We start from the raw sequence: 22,907 nt of genomic DNA, 5'->3' as shown, positions 1-22,907 counted from the left end.
TGGAAACATGTATTTTACTTTGGACAATCTTTTAGACATTGTGAAAGAGTTGTAAATATTTGACTTCTCTTACCAGAGGTCAAATCGATGATTGTGCACACTTGCGCATGAGAAAGGTGCGTAAAAATGAATTGCTTTGCGCAGGTTTAATTTAGACTCTGATTCGAATACATATAGAAACATTTTATATAATAATAATAATAATAATAATAATTTCCTTGTATTGTCATTCTGTGTAACAATGTACACAGAACGAAATGTCAATTGCACCTGACCCGTTGTAGCGAGCCGATGCAGCCGCAATCTTGTTGTAAATTTCACAGGCTAACCCATATGTCAATACCGCTTACTAGTGGCTGAAGTTATTCAGAGCTACAATAGGCGATAGCCCTTTAATCAAACAGGCCTGTATAGGGTCATTTGAGCTGTGGACCTTGAAATAATGCCTGCTATTGGTCGAAAGCGGTGTCGATCAAAAGGTCAGAAGATAATGGCTATACTGGAAGTGTCGGTTTCTTTTTAAAGGGGAGTTTTTGAGCTAATTGAACATATTACAAGAAGGAATGTCAACGAAGCAAACATGCTTTTAGGCTGATTCATTTTTATGTCGGCATTATTCTGTGTTTTGTAGTAAATATTTCAGATGGTTGTATTTTCTAGGTTTCCAAGTCATTTTTCGTACATTCGACAAACTTGATAACAGCCAGGGGACGCAATTGATGAGTTTCGTCGGCTTTATAGTTTTCCGGTATCTTGTTTTCAGACTGATGTTGATGTTTCTATGATGAGTAGTTGAAACATCATTTCTTGAATGCCAAGAGTTTAAGCTTTCCAATGATGATGTGGCATGACGTATTTCAGTGACTGGTCTTGGAAATAGCAAGAGCATCGTGTACAATCAAAGCAATAATTATAAATACAAAATAATTGTCTTCCGTACGGAACTCATATATTACCCAACAGCACTTTCTGTGTATGTAAACAAGTGTGACATAGCCAACCTCCATGTGCATTGTTGAAGCAGAATTCATGTCAGTTTATAGCAGCCCATTGACACAAAAATCTCATCTGAAAATAGCACAAAATATGAGCTAGCAGCAAGATAGTGACTCATCAAATACAACTAAAAAAATGTTCTTTTGATCGGTGCCGGATTTCTTTTTATGAAGGTACAGGAAAAATTGAAAAACTGAACTTGAGTGTCTGAAAAGTGCTTGAATTTGGCCATGAAAAAGGCGAACGAACCCTGGATATTTTCAATCGCAAAACATTGGAGGGAACATGAAGGAAACCCGGGCCGCAGCAGTGAGAATGTGAATCCTAACTACGAGACCAACAGTGATATAGATGACATAGGAAAAGGCTTTAGAGTTGAATCTCATTATTATACTGTTTTTCCTTCAAGGTAGACGAATGTTAGAATGGAAAAAGTGAAAAGTCTTCTTGAAAGATAAATAATGAAACTGGAAATAGTACGATGAGGGAAACCACTCTTTGTTGTAAATACATTGTCAATTTTATGTTGGTATTGTCTTCTTAGTTTACGTTGTCGATAAATGATTTTAATCATGACCACAAATATTCAACAACAAAGTTTTATACCGCTTTTTTTCATGAAAAATTGCATATGCGGATTTAAAGGAAATTCAAAAACAGAAGTAAACTTTCAACCATCATCAACAACAACAAGCATTTAAAAAAACTGTTATTTCCTGAAACAACATCAAAATGACGCTTTATAGAACCACTGATTCACTTAAATCGATACTTTAATATCATACCGTTTACGCTACAAATTCATGTATTATTCCTAAAAGAAATTCTCATTGTGAAATAAATGGAACGATGTTTGCAAAGTCTTTTGGTATACATCGTGTTTATTGATGGGGTCTGAGTTTCAGCATTAAGACCCCGATTTTGTCAAGCCCCAGTCTGCCTCCGGCCAGCCAATCGGCAAAGTAGGGGACCTTGTGTAATTGGCTCAAACCAATCACGCTGTAGGCTTTAGGTCGGGATTAGTCATTAACTCCAGGCTTCAAATCTTAGCCGTCTGCTACAGAGTGCTCCTACGTCTGCATTTGCTTGGAAATGAGACGCAAAGGAAGAGAAAATCTTGATTACAGGGTGAAAATGTTAAATCTGGTGCCATAGCTACCAGACAGCTGTCACTTACACTTTGCATTTCAAATATTGCCTTTCTTAGTATACTCTACTTGAAATCAAGTCATGTTTATTTGTGACGCCCTTAATCACAAAGAGTCTCAAAGGGCTGCACAGATCAAAGACTATAGCAAACTACAGAGTATCATCACACCATCCCCTGATCTAAAACCTACATGAGGGCAAGGGAAAACTCAAAATCAGTCAAGTCATGTTATTTGTGACGCCCTTAATCACAAAGAGTCTCAAAGGGCTGCACAGACCACAGACTATTATGACACCATTCCCTGATCTGAAACCTTCATGAGGGCAAATAATACACAGATATTGTCACCATGAAATATAGGTTATTCATATGCTATAGAGTCGAAGTGTGTTTTAAGCTTAGATTGAAACATTTCCACTGAGATCGCAGATCCAATCACAGGGGGAAGAGCATTCCACAGCACCGGGGCCCAAATGGAGAACGCTCTCAAACCTCTGGATCTCTTCTTGGCTCTCGGGATCACTAGTAGACCAGCGTTTTCAGAGCAAAGGCTCCGGACCAGAACATAGGGGCGGAACTAAATTCCAAAGATATGAGGGAGAAAGTCCATCCATGATTTTGTATACTACCAACAGAACCTTCAAATCACATCTTAAGCTAACAGTGAGCCAATGCAGGATAGCTAAAATCGAAGTCACGTGATCCAACTTTCTTGTCTTAGTTAAAAGCCTCGCTGCGGCATTTTGTACCAGCTGAAGGCTCTTTATTTTGGACTTCGGGCGACTGGAGAGTAGCGCATTACAGTCATCGAGACGGGAGGTCACAAACACGTGAATTATGATCTCCGCATTCGACTGAGACAGCATAGGACGAATTTTAGCAATGTTTCCAAGATGGAAGAAAGGTTTTCTCGTAATAATCCTAACGTGTGTTTGAAAGGACAGATCGGGGTCAAATAGGACACCTCCATTTTTAACTGAGTCACTCTGGGTGATCTTACATTTGTCAACGTTCAGAGCCGTTTTTGAGAACAAGTCACGGCATTTCGATGGACCAATAACGAATATTTCAGTCTTTTCAGAGTTAAGGGGCAAGAAGTTGAGTGACTTCCATTCTTTTATCTCAATGAGGCAGATTCCTCCATCGGAAGATATAGTTGAGTGTCATCTGCCTAGCAATGGAAACTGAAATCACTGTGGACATCAGCATTACCTTGAGTATTTTACCGCCTATTTTTGCCGTATACGGTACAATGAGAATTGCATTACACTTGTTTATTGTTTGTTCGCTGTTGTGTGGGTAACAGACTGGAGCAAGCTTGTTTTCATTCGTCTGTTGAGCTGTTTTTTTCTCAGTCTTTGGAGAACAGAAGGTACTTTGTGACTGTTATGCTTGCGCACAGCTTTAAAGATGGAGTATGCCGGAGGAGGGGAGGACCCGTCGGGAGGAAAGTGTGCTAAGGAGAGAGTCCCTTCTGAAGGATGAGACATCCCCAGAGAGCATGTCCATATGTTCTGATTTTAGTCATTTGAGCATCTTGTCACTCGCTCGGTCTGAAGCAGCTTTTGGAACCGAGAGAGGAAATGTCAACAGAATCGCATTTCATGTTTGAACAGAACCCGCACACTTGTGTTTGAAAATGCGCCCAGATTTTCTGAAACGCTTGAATAACGTCTTCGTATGAAATGTCAGAATCTGGCTCACCGGCATATGATTTTACGCTTTAACTGGAGCTTAGCCTCAAATAGAAGCGGGACCGTTTGATCTGTCTTCTGAAATAACCGTGAACATCTCGTCCCAGATAGAATTTGTTTACTTGGGTATATCTTGCCCGCGCTGCAGAACTTACTGCGTCACTGCAAGATTGTGATGCTCCCTGACCGCTAACAGAATGCCCATAAGCACCTATAGCGTGGCTGCAGGCTCGCCCTGTCCTGGAAATCCATCCCCGCTTGTATATGATGGATTACTTTTGCTCAAACGACCCGTTATCCCCTTACCGTTCCTGTCAAAATGGATACATCTTGGAATGGGATTTGAGGCCAAAGTCGATGGAATGCTGTTCTTGAACCATTTGGAGAATCTGGGCGACTTTGGGCTCTTTTGGAAGGTTCTGACCCAAACCGAAATAATCGGGGCAAGTCCTGCTAACACACAGAAAAAGTTTTTTATTCTTGCCCGATTTTTCTTTTGCATTCAAATAGAATAGAATAGAATAGAATATACCTTTATTGTCATTACATAATGGGTTGAACATATTGTAACAACGAAATTGGACGTGGCACTCCAGTTCACATTTAACAGTGAGGATAAAAGAAAATGTGTGTATATATATATATACCACAGCCATATCCCCCTAGTAGGAGGTGGCTAGAGTCATTTCTGACTCTTTTTGGGAGATTGATTCAGAGGAGGGGATTCTCAGCCCCCTCGCTCAACCCAACTGAGGTGTTGGGAGTCATTAGATGAGCAAACCCCCCAATTCCAACCCCTAATGCTGGACTGCAGGAATAAACAGGTACCAATGTTTAAGTCTTAGGTATGACTCGGCCGAGCCTTGAACCACAACCTCCCAGTCTCGGGGCGGGCGCCATACACCCAAGGCCTCAGAGCTGGAAAGAAAAAAAAGAAGATAAAGGAACAAATGCCTGCAGATGAGTGTAGCATAGGCATCTTAGCTAGACAACAGGTGAGACATACGTTTTAAGCCTTATCTAAGACCTTGTCAATCTGAAAAACGAAACATTTCTAGGGTTAGGTCCAATATTGGCCATTTGGAGACAACCAGCTTACGACACTAAAACCTCTGCAACCTTGTATTTTACTTTGGCCAATTTTTTAGACCTTGTGAAAGAATTCTAAATGTTTGCCAGAACTAAATCAATGATTTTGCACACTTGCGTGTCATAATTGTGTGTAGAAATGAATCACAAACCAATGTGTCAATCATCATTCGAATCGGTTACCATTTGCTAAAGTTATTTGGAGCTTTATCAAACTGGCTCGTATAGGCTAATGCAAGATGTGGACCGTGACAGGAAGCCTGCTATTGTCAATCGAAAGATCGGAGGCTAACTACCATATTGGGAATACGTTTACGAGTCTGTTTATTTTTAACCCAAGAAGGAACATTGGATGATGCAGACATGCGTTTAGGCTGTTTTTTTTGTTGTTGTAGTTTTTGTTTTTTTGTTTTTTTTTAATCTGTGTTTTTTTGAGTTAATATTTTACACAGTTGGATTCTATGGATGTAACAAATTTATTTTCGCGGACATTCAAAGAAGTGAAAGACAGCCAGTGGACATGATGGAGTTACGCCAGCCGTTTAGTTTTTGGGTATCTTGTTCCGACTGATGGTGGTGTTTCCGTGATGAGTATCTTTTGAAAGTATATATTGAACCCAAGAGTTTGGATATTCCAATGATGCGTGGCATGACATATTTCGCTGACACGTATTTGTTAAATGTCGGGGGGCCCTCGGAACGTCAGGGGGTTAAACGGCTTGGTTACAACAGCATCGGTTAGCCTTTCACGCAAGCGCCTCGACTGGCATTTCGTTTCTATCGGCTCGGAACCGAAAGGTTAATCGCCGGGCACGACGGTCGATATCCGAGTCTTGTCGAACGACTGATCTGTGAAATTAAATTAGCCGTCATCGTCTCGGCCGAGTCGAAAGATGCCGAATCACTTGAGGTGTTTTCGACTTGAGAGCCAAAGTCTATGGAGAGGTGTTCGTATTTGCATTCAGTCATATTTTTCATGCTGCCTGATTTTTAGGGCCGCAAGAACGAATCCATAAAACCGACGATTAAAAGCGTTGGAAACGAATTGCCTCGTAGATTCACCGTGTTGCACGATTCACGAGCCACGAAGTATGTTAAATCAATGTGAATGAGCGCTTTGCAATTTCTTGTTAAAAGTTGTAGTACCGCTTTCGTCCAGCAGAGGCCGTTTTGAGACGTTTTTTTTTTTTAAAGTATCTGCATTGTCACTCACTGCTACCCATCAATGCTGAGGTCCGGCTCATCTCTGAAGAACAGGATAACGCTTTACACTGAAAAACGACAGTGACCAGATGATGAAGGTGCTGTATCTGAGTCGGATCAGGAAGCTCTTCCTGCTACTGGTATTCGTTTAAATCAGTACGATCTGTTTCATGTGGAGGAGCAAACCTCTACCAGAAAAAACAGCCTGGTGAGGAATGGGCGCTATCAGGCTGCACTTGCCCAAGACAAACCACAGGGAGTGGCCCTTTGCAGTTCAGATTCAGATTCAGATCTACTTTATTGTCATTCTAATACACGTGTATACAGAACGAAATGTCGATGCATCTGACCCCCACAGTTTCCTTGAATGTACAGATATAAATAAGTTGTATTGTATTTTGGCTACGTATAGTATTTTACCATACCATAGTGCCGATAGTGCAAGAAGAGTAGCTAACCAGATGTGCAAAATGGGCAGTCAGGTTAACAAGTCAGGTACACAGTAACATTAACACTGTAACAATAACGCTGTAATTACAATAGTGCAGAGAGCAATGTGCAAGGAGTGGCAAGCTATAAAAAAACTGCCAGTAGTGCAAAAAGTCAAATTAGCAGCCGTTTAAAGAATTGGGAATCTTGAAATCTTTTTTTACCGAATTTCAGGCAAAATTGGTTAAACATTTTCAAGGGAACAAAAGGTCCTGCAAAAATACACAGAAAAAAAATCTGAAAATAGATGGATAGATACTTTATTAATTAACACTTCCAGCAGTATCCTTGTGTTGAAAAATGAAATAATAAAAGATATAGAATACAAAAATACCCAATATAACATGTTGATATAGAGTATTTAAATAGTGCTACGGAAAAGACACACTATAATAAAAATAGGGTAATATGCGAATGTGGGGGTGGGGTTTCATGTGGGCTTTTACTCCCTCCGGTGGAGTTAAAGAGCCTCATGGCATGAGGAAGAAATCTATCATTTGCACAAATGGAAATATTTAACCCAAAAACATAGTCTTTGAGGATATTTTGAAAAGTGTGTTTACATTTTTGGGTATTTTTTGGCAGGTGCTATATATTAATTTGAATCTCTATTCGTTTGTCTAAATGTAGCACCATCTTTGGATAATGTGGTAGGAAAACAGTATCTTACACATTTGCAGGTGTATTAGATAGTTTATTCATCCCCGTAGGGAAATTCACACTTCCAGCAGTATCCTTTGTTGTTTATTAACAGATTGACAGGATGGCCTCGGGGTGCTGTGTATTAGTTTAGCCACAGCAGAGTGGATGACGTCACACGCTAGTCCAAAAGTTCGACGTCCCTGCAGCAGATGGAAATCTTGGTGCCCTGGGTTACACCGCTTCGTATTCACGTAGATAGCGTCCTGCAGGCTTTTGTGTCTCCGTCTAACAGCGCCGGGTAGCAAACATTTGTATGATTTTTTTGGGTTTACTATTTAAAAATCACTTGTATTTTTAGTTTTATATTATAGAATATTATGTGGTCATTACTTTTCATCCTGTCCAAAAGTTCAATATTTGAATACAAGAGGCCATGAAAACTGTATTTGAAAAATTCGATTCGTCGCTTCATAGATAATGAAAAGAAGAAACAGCAATTCATGGGAGGTTATATTGCCATTGTCGAGCATTCCCTGTGTTTTTCAAGCACGTTGGAACGCTCGCCATCATTTTAATGTCATTCTGGCCGGGGGGGCGCTCGGGCTCGCAATATGCCACAAACGGGATGCGGTCTGACGGATGCTCGTGGTGGTGGAAATGTAGGTTAATCCGGTCACACGGCCATGGGACTGCGGGGCTTTCCCCGAAAAGAACGGAAACAAAAAAGGATCAGCAAGGTATTCGATTGAATTATCTCCGACGCGGAAACGTTTGAACGTACGGAAGGTGGTCGCGAAGAACTTTGCTGAAAAAGAGAAGGTTCAGGACAAAAGAACAAAGGGACACGAGTGGATTGACGTGCCGCCTTAGTGGAGGGCGCGGCCCCCTCCGTCCCCCTCTGTCCCCCTCCGACCCTACAGCCTATCTACAAACACTTGCCTGGAAATTGACTGGGCGTCACCATGGCCACAGAGCCCTCTCCCAGCAACAGACCTCTCCAGTCAGGACCAGTTTTCGCCTAATTCGATTAACCGACGGGATTATGCAACACGGTTACGGGAGGGATGAACACATGTCCGTCTGGAGATGAAGACTGATGACCGGTCACCTGAACATTCCTGAAATATTTTTAACAAAATAAACGAGAACAATACCGGACAGGAAACTGGACAGAGTCAGAACCCACGTCTTAAGCGTCGAAAGCAAGTACAAAAATTGTGGAATTTGGCTAAATCAAATCCTAGATCTGGAAGATCTCTACACATGTAGTGCCATTGACAGTCCAAATTGCGGCCTGAGGGCCAGTTACAGCCCATGATCAAATTTTTACTGGCCCGCAGCCTCTCTCAAATAAGAAAATGGCCCACCAGTAATGTTGACCGCAGTGAATAATAAATGTTTTCACTTAAAAAAAAAAAAAAAAAAATCACCATTTCACCAGATGACAGCTGTAGCCCTTAGGCCACCTTTCCCTTCCCTTGGCTTTCCGTGAGAATTTTAGCCCACCCCATTACTGTCATGTCGACCGTAAATACAAAAAAAAGGAAAATTGACTGTGAGGGCCGCTGCTTCCAGGACAAGTGGAAATGTAAGCATATGCTTCTTCCTAGTCCTTTTCAGACATTTTACGTTCACATCGTTTTTCTTTTTTGACCTGTTGCTTTGTCTGATTTTTATTTTCTCATGTTCAAAATAAAGTTTAATTCATTCATTTATTCATTGAATTTGAGATTTTTTTTTTCACCGAAATCCCAAAAAACTTCCCAAGGACTGCGGCTGTTTGCAAAGCATATAATATCAAGTAACACTACCATACCAAATATGGCGACTACCAAAAGCCAAGTGGAAAGGAACATTGTGAAAAGGTGAAGCAACTGGAAGTTGTTTGAACCGAGTCAAATGGAAATGCTACAAAGGCGAGCTACGAGGTGGCGACACTGTTTGCCAAGCATTGCAAACTTTTCACAGTTTCATGAATTTATAAAAGTGTTTTCAAAGAAAGCCAGGCTAAATACATTTTCAGATTCCCAATTCTTTCCAGATTTTTAAATAGTCTTAATGATTTTTATATTTTTTTCTTTTTTGATCATTTTTGTGTAGGGGAAAAATTATATTTCAACAGGTGAATATTTTTATCAGCATCATTTTTTGGGGTAAAACCCAATTTGGCTTGACCTCACCTAGACCATAGTTTCTGTGGCCCCCAAGTAATTGAGTTTGAGACCCCTGATTTAGAGGTAAGATCTTAAGCTTGAGCCTCACCCAAATTTGTTCCCAAGTCAGGCTTAAAATGTCAATAATTACGTTAGGGTCTGGCTTGACATTCTCTTGCCAACTGTGATGTTGCTACGCTAACTTGTTGCTTCGCTAACTTCGCAGTGCACCGAGTTGTTTCGAAGCTTGTGAGTACTTTTGGCCACGAGAGACCATGGTCTGCACAAAAACATAGCTTGCTTCATCACAAAACGTACTGTACTAAACTCTTTCAATGTCCAGAGAACTCCTTCCCGTCTCTAGCTAATATCCGCCCATCATTGTCTTTTCTTAAGTTACACGCTAGATTCTAAAGGACTTAGTGTTGCTGTGGCTTATGGCTTAATTTTCAAGCCCAAAAAATGTTCCAGTCGACTCTTAAATAACTGTCAATGATGAAAACGCGTCTGTTAACGTAACAGACACAAAAATATATATAAGATGTTAATGTTAATGATTATAGTCTAGTTAAACTTGGATTTTGTTACAAAATAGCGGGCAGTTATGTTAAATAACTGCCCCTCCTCCAGAGTCCTCACAAATATGAAATTTCGGGTGTGTTTCGGGCTCAGTGCTGCAAGTTAATTGGCCGGGCTCGGGCTGGTTCGGACTTTCGTACCCGAGGTCCAGGGTCGGATCGGGCTGGATTTATTTAAGGCCCCGTCTTACCTCTGGTTCCATTTGCAACTGTTAACACGGGCATCGACTATCTTTTCTTATTTGGCGCTGGCCCTGAACAAGGTTCTTGTCTAGCATTGTTTCCAGGGAGATTTGTGTGCAGAGCTGCATGTGGTAGTTTCCCCGGTCCATCCGTGCACAGCCCTAATGAGCAGCACGGCAACATTTTTGAAACGGTTATCGTTCAACCGTGCCGTGTCTTCTCTGCGTCACCGTTAATAACGACATCAAAAACCGTGAAGTGTTTGAAGCGACACACTCGGATTTCACAGTCCGCTCGATTCGCCATGCATAAATCATGCACCCGGGACCGGAGCACCTGCCAGTCAATCTCGCCACCACCCACCGACGTCCTTTGATGCTTTATTCACGACAGCGGGGGTTTTGAGAAAACGGGCCAGATTTGGTCATCTGAAAATGCGGGAAAAATTTCCTGGACAGCCACCATGTCGCGCATCTATAGATTTCAGCCCTTTAATATGTGATGTATACACTGCATTTAGAAATTTCTTCCCGTATGCGTTGAATCTTCTTATTAAAGAAGACCATAAAGTCATGGGCTGAATGGGTAGAACTACCTGGGATAATCTGTTTCCTCGTTAGCGATGCTACAGTGTCGAAAAGGATTTTGGGGTTATTCTTTTGTGCCGCAATCACCTTCGAAAAATAGGCTGATTTTGCAGACGCAAGGGCCGCTTTATACTTTAACAAGTTGTAACACCAGTGACCCCAAGAGCCAAGAAGAGATCCGCAGGTTGGAGAGCGTTCTCCATCCGGGCCCCGGTGCTGTGGAATGCTCTTCCCCATGAGGTTGGATCTGCAACCTCAGTGGAAATGTTTCAATCTAAGCTTAAAACAACCTACTATTCTATAGCATATGAATAACCTCTATTTTATATTGACAATATCTGTGTATTATTTGTCCTCATGTAGGTTTTAGATGATAATAGTCTGTAATAATAGTTTGCAATAGTCTTTGATCTGTGCAGCCTTTTGAGACTCCTTGTCATTAAGGGCGTCACAAATAAACATGACTGGACTTGACCATTCAGGTTGGCATTCTTTCAACAGTATTTATTAAATTAAGCCCCTGTCAAAGATTTTTAGTCCCTTGGCGATCGAGCGTCGCGACCTCGCAGCTCGACTTTGGAGCATTTTCATTTGACTCGCAGGGTCTTGTGAAAAAGCGCTCCTGTGCCGTTAAAACAGCTTCCGGTTGCTTCACCTAATCACAGCATTCCATACCGGTTGGCATTTTGTAGTCAACATGTTTGCTATGGTAGTGCCTCTTGATATTCTATTATGACAGGGGCGGCAGTAGCTCAGGAGGTAGAGCGCTCGACTTGGGATCAAGGGATCCCAGTTCGAATCCCGTGTGCGGCACAGTTCTGTGGTTGTGAGATCAAACCCCATGTGTGGAGTTTGCATGTTCTCCCCGTGCTTGCAAGGGCACTCCGGTTTCCTCCCACATTCCAAAAACATGCATGTAAGGTCAGTTGGCCTGTCCAAATTTTCCCTAGGTGTGAATGAGCGAGCGAATTGTCTGTCCCTGTGTGCCCTGCGATTGGCTGGCAATCAGTTTAGGGTGTCCCTTGCCCACTGCCCGAAGATAGCTGGGATGGGCTCCAGCACCCCCGCAACCCTACTGCGGATAAGCGGTGCAGATAATGGATGGATGGATATAATATATAGATCTGCTTCTTACTACCCCATTTTGAACATGTTAACATTATTTTTGTTGTTGAGTCATCTTTTTTTGGCCTGTTTTTATTTTATAATGTTCAAAATAAAGTTTTCATTCATATATATTATATATATATATATATATTTTTTTAGACTGCAATCAATTTTACTGGAAGGCCATATGTTATTGATTTTATGACATAGCCTGCGGGCCAGCAAAGATTTGATCACGGGCCGCAACTGGCCCCCGGGCCGGACTTTGCACATACCTGCACTCAAGTTACTCATTTTCCTGCAACCTTCTAAAAGCGAGACATGACAAGTTGTATTTTAGTTCGGTTTAAGGTTATTGAGTTTGGGGATGAGTCTTATACTGAACCAAGCTCCAAAATTCTGCAGTGTGACCCAGTAGAATTTGGACTGAAAATACTGCAAAGAGTGCACGGTGATGCAGCAGAGTGCCTTGTGTGCACATTGAGCAGCATGTCCCCGCACCGCTGCAGCAATCTTGAGACGGAGACCCTCCTTCACCCCAGCTCGTGCGAGTCCCCAAGCGGAGCTGGGCCAGTACTACAAATACTAAAGCCCGCTGCCCTTCCCCTGACCCGCTCCTCTTGACGGCTTATTTACGGTTTCATTTACGACTCGGTGCAAAGCGCCCGTCTTTTTCCTTGACGGTCGGTGCGCTGTAGCACCTGAGCCTGGAGGGAAATATTATGACTTGGTCCCGACGTCCCAATAACCACAAAAACGGCATTCTCGGCAAGAGGAACGAGCCCCGAAGGGCACCGTTCGTTGGCCTTTTGCGAGCGAATGCCTCGTTAGATAGCTAAAGGGGGTCGGGGACCTTTTTGAGCCAAAAAAGAAAAACCTATATTTGGAGCCACAACATATACGTTAAGATCAGGGTTGGGTAGGGTTACTTACACTGGATTACTTTCAATGACTTAGCGAAGCAGAGTGGCAAGACAGCGGCGTGACCGCCGGACGAGGAAGCGAGGTTGTCGGGCCGGGCTAACGGCTAGGCTAAAGGCTAAACCCTGCAAAACGCCTCTCCCATCCATTTTCCTCTCCAACGTTCGCTCTCTGGACAATAAACTGGACCATTTCACAACCGGAAGTGGCATCGAACCGCGAGATGACGAACCGCTGCGCTAAAATTCTGACGAAGACACGGTTAATCTTATCTATCCCGGCCGACGTTCAAAGAAACTGTGCGGGTCAGATGTATCGACATTTCGTTCTGTATACACGTGTACACGAATGACAATAAAGTAAATCTGAATCTGAATCTGACTTTTAGATGACTCCAATAGCAAATATGCTATTAAAAGACAAAAGAAACTCAATATGAATAAAATGATGACTCACAACAGGCGGTAAGCTTTCTCTCCCGGCTTTGATCTCTTTGATCTCCGGCAAAACAAAGATCAAATGCAACAGAAACAAAATAAAAATCAATCCAAACAGCTTGCCGACATCATTTTTGCCATTCCATGGATTCCGTTACTTCCCGAGCCTGCACAAAATTTAGTCATTTTATTTATATCTAGTTTCTTTTGTCTTAGCATATTTGCTATTGCTAGTGTTTGATATAAGGTCTGCCCGGACGCCCGGGGCGTACATCTTTTACCTCGGGGGTACAACTTAAACTACGTCTCCGCCCGGGTTGCCGACAACTTTTTCAAGGAAAAAGAAGACAAAAGATTTTTTTCCAAATCAAACGTTTGCTTTATTCCGATTTGGAAATCTTCGTTCAGTTTGGAAATTTGGACATTTCGGTTCTTTTGGCAATTTGCTTACGCGGCAGTTGATCGGAAACCCGCATCGAATAACTTCGGCCTTCCAAACTTTCCCGAGCCTTATAAGGTCGCGCATTTGCATATCATTTTCCGAAGAAGACGCACAGAACACAAGAAAAATGGAGAAGCGGTTAGGAATCGAGCCAAAACCTCAGCCCCAGATCAACGATTCAAAAGAAGCTAACAAAATGAATGACGCTACAAAACCTAAAAGTACATTAAAGGCATCGTGGAAAGAGGAGTTTATGGGGGGATTTTTTTTTGCGATAAGTCGTCTTATTGCGTTTCAAGTTGTGAAAAATTGGCCAGCCAACTTTTCAGTTGTCTGCACTGGTGTCCGGTCACTATTTGTCATGAGTTTCAGACACTGCATTTACTTAGTGTTGAGTGTTGAGGAGCATTTAGTCTCCTGTAATAACCTGTGAAGCCCTTTGAGACTCTTTGTGATTAAGGGCGTCACAAATAAAAATGACTTGACTTGTTGTGATACGTCAAGCCCTGTGAATTCCCGTTTTTGCCTGTGTTTTGCTCCTGTTTTGTTCTCGCCCCGACCCGTTTGATTTTGACCACTTCCGCGACCGACGATCCCCGGATCGAGCGTGCGCTCGTTCCTCTTCTCCCCAATAAACTGTGAGTAACGTTACGCGATTGGGTTCTGCTTCCTGACAAATATATGTCTTAAAACCGGAGACCTTTCGCGCGTTAGGCGAATGTGCTAACCGCTGCGCTACAGAAACAAATTTCGCCGTGTGTCATTTGAAAGGATCGTTAAGAGAAGTTATTGAGTCAGGAAGTCGCTTAAGCTAATCAGCTAAGGAGTCACGCAAGGTTCAACAACCCTCTGGGGTGACCAAAAAAGGCCCTATTTCCTCATAAACTGCTGTCTCGTCTGGCCCGAAAAGGGGATCTTCAAATTTCCGCAGGGTTTCCTGTTGTGCCACTGCGGCGTGCGCTCCAGAGATAAAGACTATTGCTTTTCTGCGCTCGTCGCTCTTCATTTTCCGTCCTGCCGCGCTTATATGCGAGGTTAAGGCCATTGTGCTTCCTGTCGGGCGGCCGCCATCGCTATGCATTCTGCATTCAAAGGTTACAGGACGGCCATTGAGGACCGTGACGACGTGTTTGTGAGGATCTCCCGATGCAAGGTGATCTGCAGAAGCAATGGGGATTTATTGGATTTTACATGAAACGATCTGCATTTCTATCTTTACAATGTGCTTCACATTTCCCAATAGCGGCCGTGCAGCCATGCAAGGCGCCTACCTGCTTATTGGGGGTATTAGGGGTTCAGTGTCTTACCCAAGGACTCTTCGACGTGTAACACGGAGGAGCCGGGATTCGAATTGCGATCTCTTGATCCCAAGACGAGCGCTCTACGTCCATCCATCCATTACCTCAGGCTGGACTGAGAGATCTTCAGACTCATTTTAACTGGGGGGGGCCACACCATAGAACAGACATTCTGTCGGGGGCCGGACTAGTAGATGAAAGAGAAAGAACAAGAGAGATCAAGAAATGAGAGAAAGAGGGAGGGACAAAGAAAGAAAAAGAGAGGGAGAGAGCGTGAGAAGCAAAGAAAGTCGCGAGAGAGGGGGAAAAGAAAGGGAGAGGAAGAAAGAAATCCAAAGAGAAAGACAGAAGGAGAGTAGAAAGTGCGAAGGGTAGGAAGAGAGAAAGAGAAAAGCGAAAAAAGGAAGTTGGAGCAAAAGAACTTATAAAGACACAGAGAGCGAAAGAGACAAAGAGCAACGAAGGAAGAGAAAAAGAGAGCCATAAAGAGTGAAAGAGACAGAGACAGAGAGTGGGAGAAAAAGGGTGGGAAAGTGAGAGAAACAAATACAAGTACAGTGTCTTTGTTCGAGGCACCTGGCTTTGGCAACATCAAGTTGACATATTTCAACCTGAAGCTTGTTTTTCTCTTGCGCTTCTCTGAGTGTTTTCTCGCGGGCCGAGATCAACCCCTTAGCGGGCCTGATGTGGCCCGCGGGCCGCCTGTTTGACACCTATGCATTAGCTGCCCCGCTTATCCTCAGTAGGGTTCCGGGGGTGCTGGAGCCCATCCCAGCTATACTCAGGCAGTGGGCAGGGGATTTTACAATCGTGCTTATTTGTTGTACTCTCATAGTAATCCCTGCATTTTTGCAGGCGTTGCGTTCCTAACAGGTCCAGTCATCCAAAAAAATGATTTCTTTTTGAAAATATTCAAAAAACTCAACTCAAAGGCTTACGCATTTGTTTAACAACTAAAAATACAGTATTTCTAATAAACATTTGTTTTTTTCCCCCCCAAAAAACTTACTGTAATGTGAAGTTTCATTTTGAAAATAATTTTTTTGCATGTATTGCTGAAGTATACACAGTGTGTTACTCGAGTAAAAGTACTCTCTCCGGTCCTATTCACTCCGTATACGTCGGACTTTCAGTACAACTCTGAGTCCTGACACGTGCAGAAGTTTGCTGATGACACTGCTATCATGGGATGTATGAGAAGTGGAGTACAGGAAATAGATCCAGGACCAAGGAGATGGTGGTGGACTTTCAGGAGGACTAGATCTCACCTGGAACCTGTAACTATCAATGGAGAGTTTGTCCAGACCTCCAAATACCTGGGTGTGCAGCTGGACGATAAACTGGACTGGACAGCCAACACAGAAGCTCTGTGCAGGAAAGGACAAAGCCGACTGTACTTCCTCAGAAGGCTGGCGTCCTTCAACATCTGCAAAAAGCTCCTGCAAATGTTCTATCAGACTGTTGTGGTAAGCACCCTCTTCTATGAGGCAGCGCTAAGAAGAGGGATCCCTCTCGTCTTAATAAAGTGGTGAGGAAGGCGGGCTCTGTGGTGGGCACAGAGATGGGCAGCCTGAAAACTGTAGACGAGAGAGACTGGCACTGAACAAGCTGCGGTCAATCATGAACAATTCTTCACATCCACTACACAGCACCATCTCCAAATAGAAGACTCTCAGTCTTGTTTCACGGACAGACTGAGGAGATCATTTCTTCTCATGAGGCTCTTTAACTCCACCCGGGGGAGTCAAATCCCACATTAAACCCTCCACTTTTGCATATTACCCTATTTTTATGACAACGTGTATTTTCCGTAGCATTATTTAAATACTCTATAGCAAATCATATAGGCAATTCTTATTTTATTTTTCAACACAAGGATACTGCTGCAAGTGTGAATTTTCCTATGGAGATGAATAAAGTATCTATCTATCTGTGTATCTCTTGTGTAAATACCATGTAAATTATAACTATAGCCTTATTCCCCTTGTTTTATAACCTTATCTTCTCTGTTCCTTTATCTTCTTGGCTCATACCTCACTGTGAATGTGTAAAACTGGAGTGTCATGCCCAATTTTGTTGTCACAATATGTTAACCCATTTTCTAACAATGACAATAAAGGTATATTCTTTTCTATCTATTCTATTCTATATCTCTATATTTCTATCTCTATCTGGACATCTAGCTATATCTATATCTAGACATCGATCTATCTAGACATCTATCCATCTAGCTAGCTATCTGGCTATCTAGCTAGCTATCTACACATCTATCTATCTAGACATCTATCTAGACATCTATCACTTCAGAATAGAATAGAAGATGTAGTCATTCAAATAATTACTCGTGCCGAACAGCATGCATGCTGTTCAGATCTTCCACAAAAAAACAAAACAACAAAACGTTATCTTACACAAAACTGAAAGTTTCAACTTTAAAACCAATTTCAAGGGAACAAAAAGTGCTGCAGAGATGACTGAAGTAAAAAAGAAAAAGAATCATGTTTACCTGTTTATCTCTAGACAAGGGAAGGCCTCTGAAACATCCATCCATTATCTTCAGCTCTTATTCTCAGTAGGGTCACGAGGGTGCCGGAGCCCATCCCAGCTATCTTCGGGCAGTGGACGGGGGACACCCTCTGGTTGCCACTCAGAGACAGACAACCATTCACTCACTCGTTCACATCTAGGGACAATTTGGACCGGCCAATTAACATGTTTTTTGGAATGTGGGAGGAAACCCACACAAGCACAGGGAAAACATGCAAACTCCACACAGAAAGTTTCGATCTCATGACCTCAGAACTTTGTAGTTACTGTGTCTCGTTAAGTAATTTAGATTATTCAATTTAATGAATCATTTTGCTGTCATTTGGGATTTTTTTAAATATTTTGTTATATTTTTTCAAGTTTTATTAACTTTTATCTTATTTTTGTTAATAAGAAAATTATTCTGAGCTTTTTAGGAATATTGGAATATTTCTTTGACAACATCCTACGTTTGTTGTGTTTTTTAAATAAAACAGGATAATCGTGATTAAAATCAGCAAAGTAATCTACAAGATTTCTAGTTTGATTCATTTTATTATTGAGTTATTTTATGATTTAGCCCAATAGTGTGTGTGTGTGTATATGTAGGATATTAAATATTGGGTTTTTATCTCTCGACTCCATTTTATATTGGGATTGTTTATCATATTTAACCCCCAAAACAAATTTTGGGACAATTGGGTTGACATTTTATGTATGTAAAATCATTTTTTATTTCGTTTTATATTCTAGAGATTTCTGTCGGTTTGCGCACTCTTGTTCTATCCGTCCAAAACTTCAATATTTGAATAAATGGGAGGAAATGAAAAAACGTGTTTTAAAAAAATGCAATTTATCGATTGATTGGAAAAAATAATCGGCCGGTTCATCGAACGTGAGAAGGGTTTGTGGCAGCCCTATTATCCTCGAATAGCGCTCGTCTTAGGATCAAGAGATTGCAGGTTCGATTCCCGGCTCCTCTGTGTTATATGTGGAAGTGTCCTTGGGCAAGGTAGTTGCCCTGCATGGCTGACTCCCTATTGGTGTGCGGGTGTGTGTGTGAATGGGTAAGTGTGAAGCGCATTGTAAAGCGATTTGGGAGGTCATTGACTTGAAAAGCGTTATAGAAATGCAGACTATTTACCATTTAGCATCTTGATTATCCTCAAAACGTTTGAAGGCTGACTCCGTATTGGTGTGTGAGTGTGTGTGTGAATGGGTAAGTGTGAAGCACATTGCAAAGCGCTTAGGGAGGTCTTCATTGACTTGAAAAGGGCTTTAGAAATGCAGACCATTTACCATTTAGCATCTTGATTATCCTCAAAACGTTTGGAGGCTGACTCCCTATTGGTCTGTGAGTGTGTGTGTGAAGCACATTGTAAAGCGCTTTGGGAGGTAATTGACTTGAAAAGCGCTATAGAAATGCAGACTATTTACCATTTAGCATCTTGATTACCCTCAAAACGTTTGGAGGCTGACTCCCTATTGGTGTGTGAGTGTGTGTGTGAATGGGTAAGTGTGAAGCACATAGTAAAGCGCTTTGGGAGGTCTTCATTGACTTGAAAAGCGCTAGAGAAATGCAGACCATTTACCGTTTGTAATTTATCGGTCAAAATGACAGAATATTAATCCAACCTACATTGTTTATTCATTCGTGCAAAGCGGTCAAGTCGATCTGAATCCTGATACCCCTTAAAAGGGATCTCCACATTTCCTCTATTTTCAAGGTGATCAAGGGACTAAAAAAAAATTTTCATTTTCGACTTCCTTCTCCAGACGACATCGCCGACGGGCCGGGGCCGCTCGGACTCGCCGGTCTACGCCAACCTCCAGGAACTGAAGATCTCTCAGTCCAGCCTGCCTCCCGTCCCCTCCGGATCTCCCCTGCACGTCCACGGAGACTGGGAGACCCACAAAGATCTCAGCGGCCGGCACTACTACTATAACCGGGCCAGCGGGGAACGCACCTGGAAACCTCCCAGGACCCGGGACACTGGCGGTGGCGGCGGCTTCCGGGGAGAGGGCCAAGGCACGGCGGAGAGCGAGGTGAGGGAGGGAGGAGATCGCGTTTGGGTCCTATCCTTTATATCTGGGGTCTCTGACCTCAACCGATCTTTTTGAATCAGTTCGCTGATTACCAATTAGCGCAAAGAACAGCCACTCTAATATGCATTTCTAACATAGCAACTTAGCTAGATGGCTTGTTATATAGCTGAAAGGGTAGCTTAATAGTTAGCTAAACGGGTCAAAAAAATAAAAGGGAGCTTAAACACTAAAAGACAACTAGATAGCCAGATAGAAAGCTAACAAAAAAGCTAGACAGGAGGCCAAAATGTAGCGTGTTAACTAGCAAAAAGGTAAAGTGTTAGCTTGATTGTTAGCTAGAGTGGTAATTAGGTAAAAAAAATTACAAGGGAGCTAGATAGCTAGCTTAAAGGGAAAAAGCCAACTTAATAGCCAGAAATAAAGCTAACAAAAAGCTAGATAACTATCTGCAAAGGAGGCCAAAATCTAGCCAGAAAACTATCAATAGAGGAAAAATTTTAGCTTGAAAGTTGGCCAGCGAGGTAAAGCGGTAAAGATAAAATAAAAGGGAGCTAGGTAGCTTGCTAAAAGTCTAAAAACCCATCTAAATAGTAAGATAGAAAGCAAAAAACAAAGGTAGATAGCTAGCTCGAAAGGAAGCCAATTTTTTGCTTGATCACTAGCAAAAAGGTAAAATGTTAGCTATATAGCATCCAAAAAACTAGCTAGAGAGCTTGCTAAATAGATAAAAAGGTAGGAAGATAGCCAGATAGCTGCACACATTTTTTGCACTTTCATTTTATAAAACCCATAAATTGAAGTATATTTTTTGTATTTCCTGTTAATTAATTTAATAAAAATGCACATTCTTATTATTTATTATTCTTTTGAGTCTGGATTGGAAGGTAGACGAGGTGGCGGAATTCTGGAGATCCGGTGCTAGTGAGTTCCAGAGCTCGGGGGCAGAGCGGCCGAAAGCTGTGTTACCGCAGAAGCCGAGACAGGCAGCGAAATAAGAGGAAGATTTGAGGGTGCGGGATGGCATCATTTGACCCTCTTAATTAATTGCTTCAAATCACTGATCAATACTTGAATAGGTTTTTCTTATTTGCCCGTGAACTGGAATTGATTGATTCGATTTTGTAAGATAACAAATTATTGTATTATTAAGGTTATTATTAAAACTAGTATTAAATGGAATCAGTCAACCACTGTGACTAGAAATTCTCAATGACCCAGTACTGGTAAGCTATGTTCAGAACAGGTCTGCAGGGGGCGCTACTGTTCTTTGGATGGAGACCCCCGTTTGATATATATATATATATATATATATGTGTGGATATATATATATATATATATATATATATATATATATATATATATATATATATATGTGTGTGTGTGGATATATAGATGGATAGATATAGATTTATATAAAAAAAAAAACACCTGTTTGCTTATTAAGTAGAGCGCGATACATGTTCTTTTACAGTCTAACAGCACCATCTTGCGGTGCTTTACCATATTGCATCGTTATGTGGTCATATAAAGCAGCACTTGCGTCTATTAGATGGAGTATGATCATTCAAACTGTGCCTTCATGCCAAACTTTTGACGTTAAAAGGCTCCACATTTTAATGTGCAATCTATTTTCACCCGCAAAACACAATCCTTCAAATTATAGTTCAAAAAGAAAAGAAATAAGTGTTTGTTTAAAAGCAGACGTGGCAAACTTTTACTGAAGCAGAAATCGAATGCGATCGTTGGAGCCGTTTATTCACACACAAAGACATTGTCTCACTTCATAAGTAGACTAAAATACTCGTCTCTGGTCAAAATATTTGTTTGTTTAAAGGGACACCCAAATTCTCAAAGAGACAAAATGTGAGAAAATTAGACATATAAATGGCGAGCCGTCGAAATGGGGCGAACTGACAAAAATAACGGGCTAAACGGGCCGGGACACGGTAGGCTAGTCGGCTGCTAAAAAAGGATAATCGGGACCGGGAAAATTGGGAAGCCGGTCGGCCAAAAACAGGCAGCGGGCAGCCAGGATCACCGGGAGCCAAAAACCAAAAACGATGACGGCAACAAACACGAACACAGCCGGGAGAAAAAAGACAAGCGGGGCTGCTAACGTGGCTAAACTTAAAGCCTTCTGGAGCCTGCATGCTAACAGGGGAGCTATCTGTAAAACATGATATTATTTGCAAGACACGTATCGAAAAACACAAAAGGAAAAGTCACAACCACATACCTAAGGGTAGGGAAAGGCGCTATCAAATATTGAATCTATATTTTGCCCATTTTTGTTTGCCCACCCCTGTTTCAGGAACTCATCACCCCCAAAGCTTTAAACCTATTCCTCCCCTGACGGTTCAGAAGAATATTTCAAATTCCAAACGACGAAGATTTGTTAGCGTTTGTTTGAACGCGGTCTAGATCGTCTCCTTCTACCGGCAACGCTAACCTCACGGTTTCTTCTTAGCCGCTTTCATCCGAGGAAAACTGTCCCAGCACCCACTCCAGCCAGTCCGACAGCCAGTACGGCTCGCCCCCTAGAGGCTGGTCGGAGAAGTTGGACGAGCACGGACACACCCTCTACGTCTCGGAGTACACGCACGAGAAGGTAGCGGAGAGACCTTATCGGCCGGTCTCGACTCGCTTCGAGAAAACGAGGCTTGACGTTTCTTCTCACGTGTTTCTCGTTCCCGTCTCGGTAGTGGATCAAACACATCGACGAGCAAGGCCGACCCTACTACTACAACGCTGACGGATCCAGATCGGAGTGGGAGTTGCCCAAGGTACCGTTTGACTTCATCCGCCTCGCTTTTCCCCATTCTTCTACTTCGGGGGTGTCAAAGTCATTTGAACTGTGGGGGCCACACCATAGAACAGACATTCTGTCGGGGGCCGGACTAGTCGATGAAAGAGAAAGAAAAAAGGAGAGATCAAGAAACAAGAGAAAGAGGGAGGGAAAAGGAGAGAAGGCGAGACAAAGAAAGAAAAAGAGAGCGTGAGAAGCAAAAGATAAAAAGTCATGAGCGAGGGGGAAAGAAATAGAAAAACAGAAGGAGAGAAAAGAGAAAAAGCGTGAAGGGTATGAAGAGAGAAAGAGAAAAAAAAGGAAGTTAGAGCAAAAGAGGTTAAAAGACACGGAGAAAATAAGAGACAGAGCAACAAAGGAAGAGAAAAAGAGAGTGAAAGAGACAGAGACATAGAGTGGGAGAAAAGGGAGAGAAAGAGAGAAGGTGATAGAGAGAGAGAGAAGGTGGTAGATAGAGAGGGAGATAGAGAGAAGGTGAGAGATGAGAAAGAGAGGGAGATAGAGAGAAGGTGAGAGATGAGAAAGAGAGAGAGAGAAGGTGAGAGATGAGAAAGAGAGAG

General features: G+C 42.2%; 1 protein-coding gene across 2 annotated transcripts in view; it reads left to right on the top strand.

Moving 5' to 3' along the window:
- The window catches only part of arhgap12b (Rho GTPase activating protein 12b), a 75,047-nt gene that overhangs the window by 32,394 nt on the left and 19,746 nt on the right, over nt 1-22,907 (top strand). For both annotated transcript variants that reach the window (XM_088322093.1, XM_088322094.1), the window contains 3 exons: nt 19,272-19,541; nt 22,009-22,149; nt 22,244-22,324. In XM_088322093.1, coding sequence (XP_088178219.1) covers nt 19,272-19,541; nt 22,009-22,149; nt 22,244-22,324 — 492 coding nt within the window. The remainder of the gene's footprint in view (nt 1-19,271; nt 19,542-22,008; nt 22,150-22,243; nt 22,325-22,907) is intronic.

This window comes from Urocampus carinirostris, chromosome 18, assembly GCF_059441175.1.
Source record: "Urocampus carinirostris isolate Australia breed hairy pipefish chromosome 18, RoL_Ucar_1.0, whole genome shotgun sequence".
Classification (NCBI taxonomy): domain Eukaryota; kingdom Metazoa; phylum Chordata; class Actinopteri; order Syngnathiformes; family Syngnathidae; genus Urocampus; species Urocampus carinirostris.
Note: the sequence above shows the minus strand (reverse complement) of the source record. Positions and strands in the feature narration are given on the sequence as shown.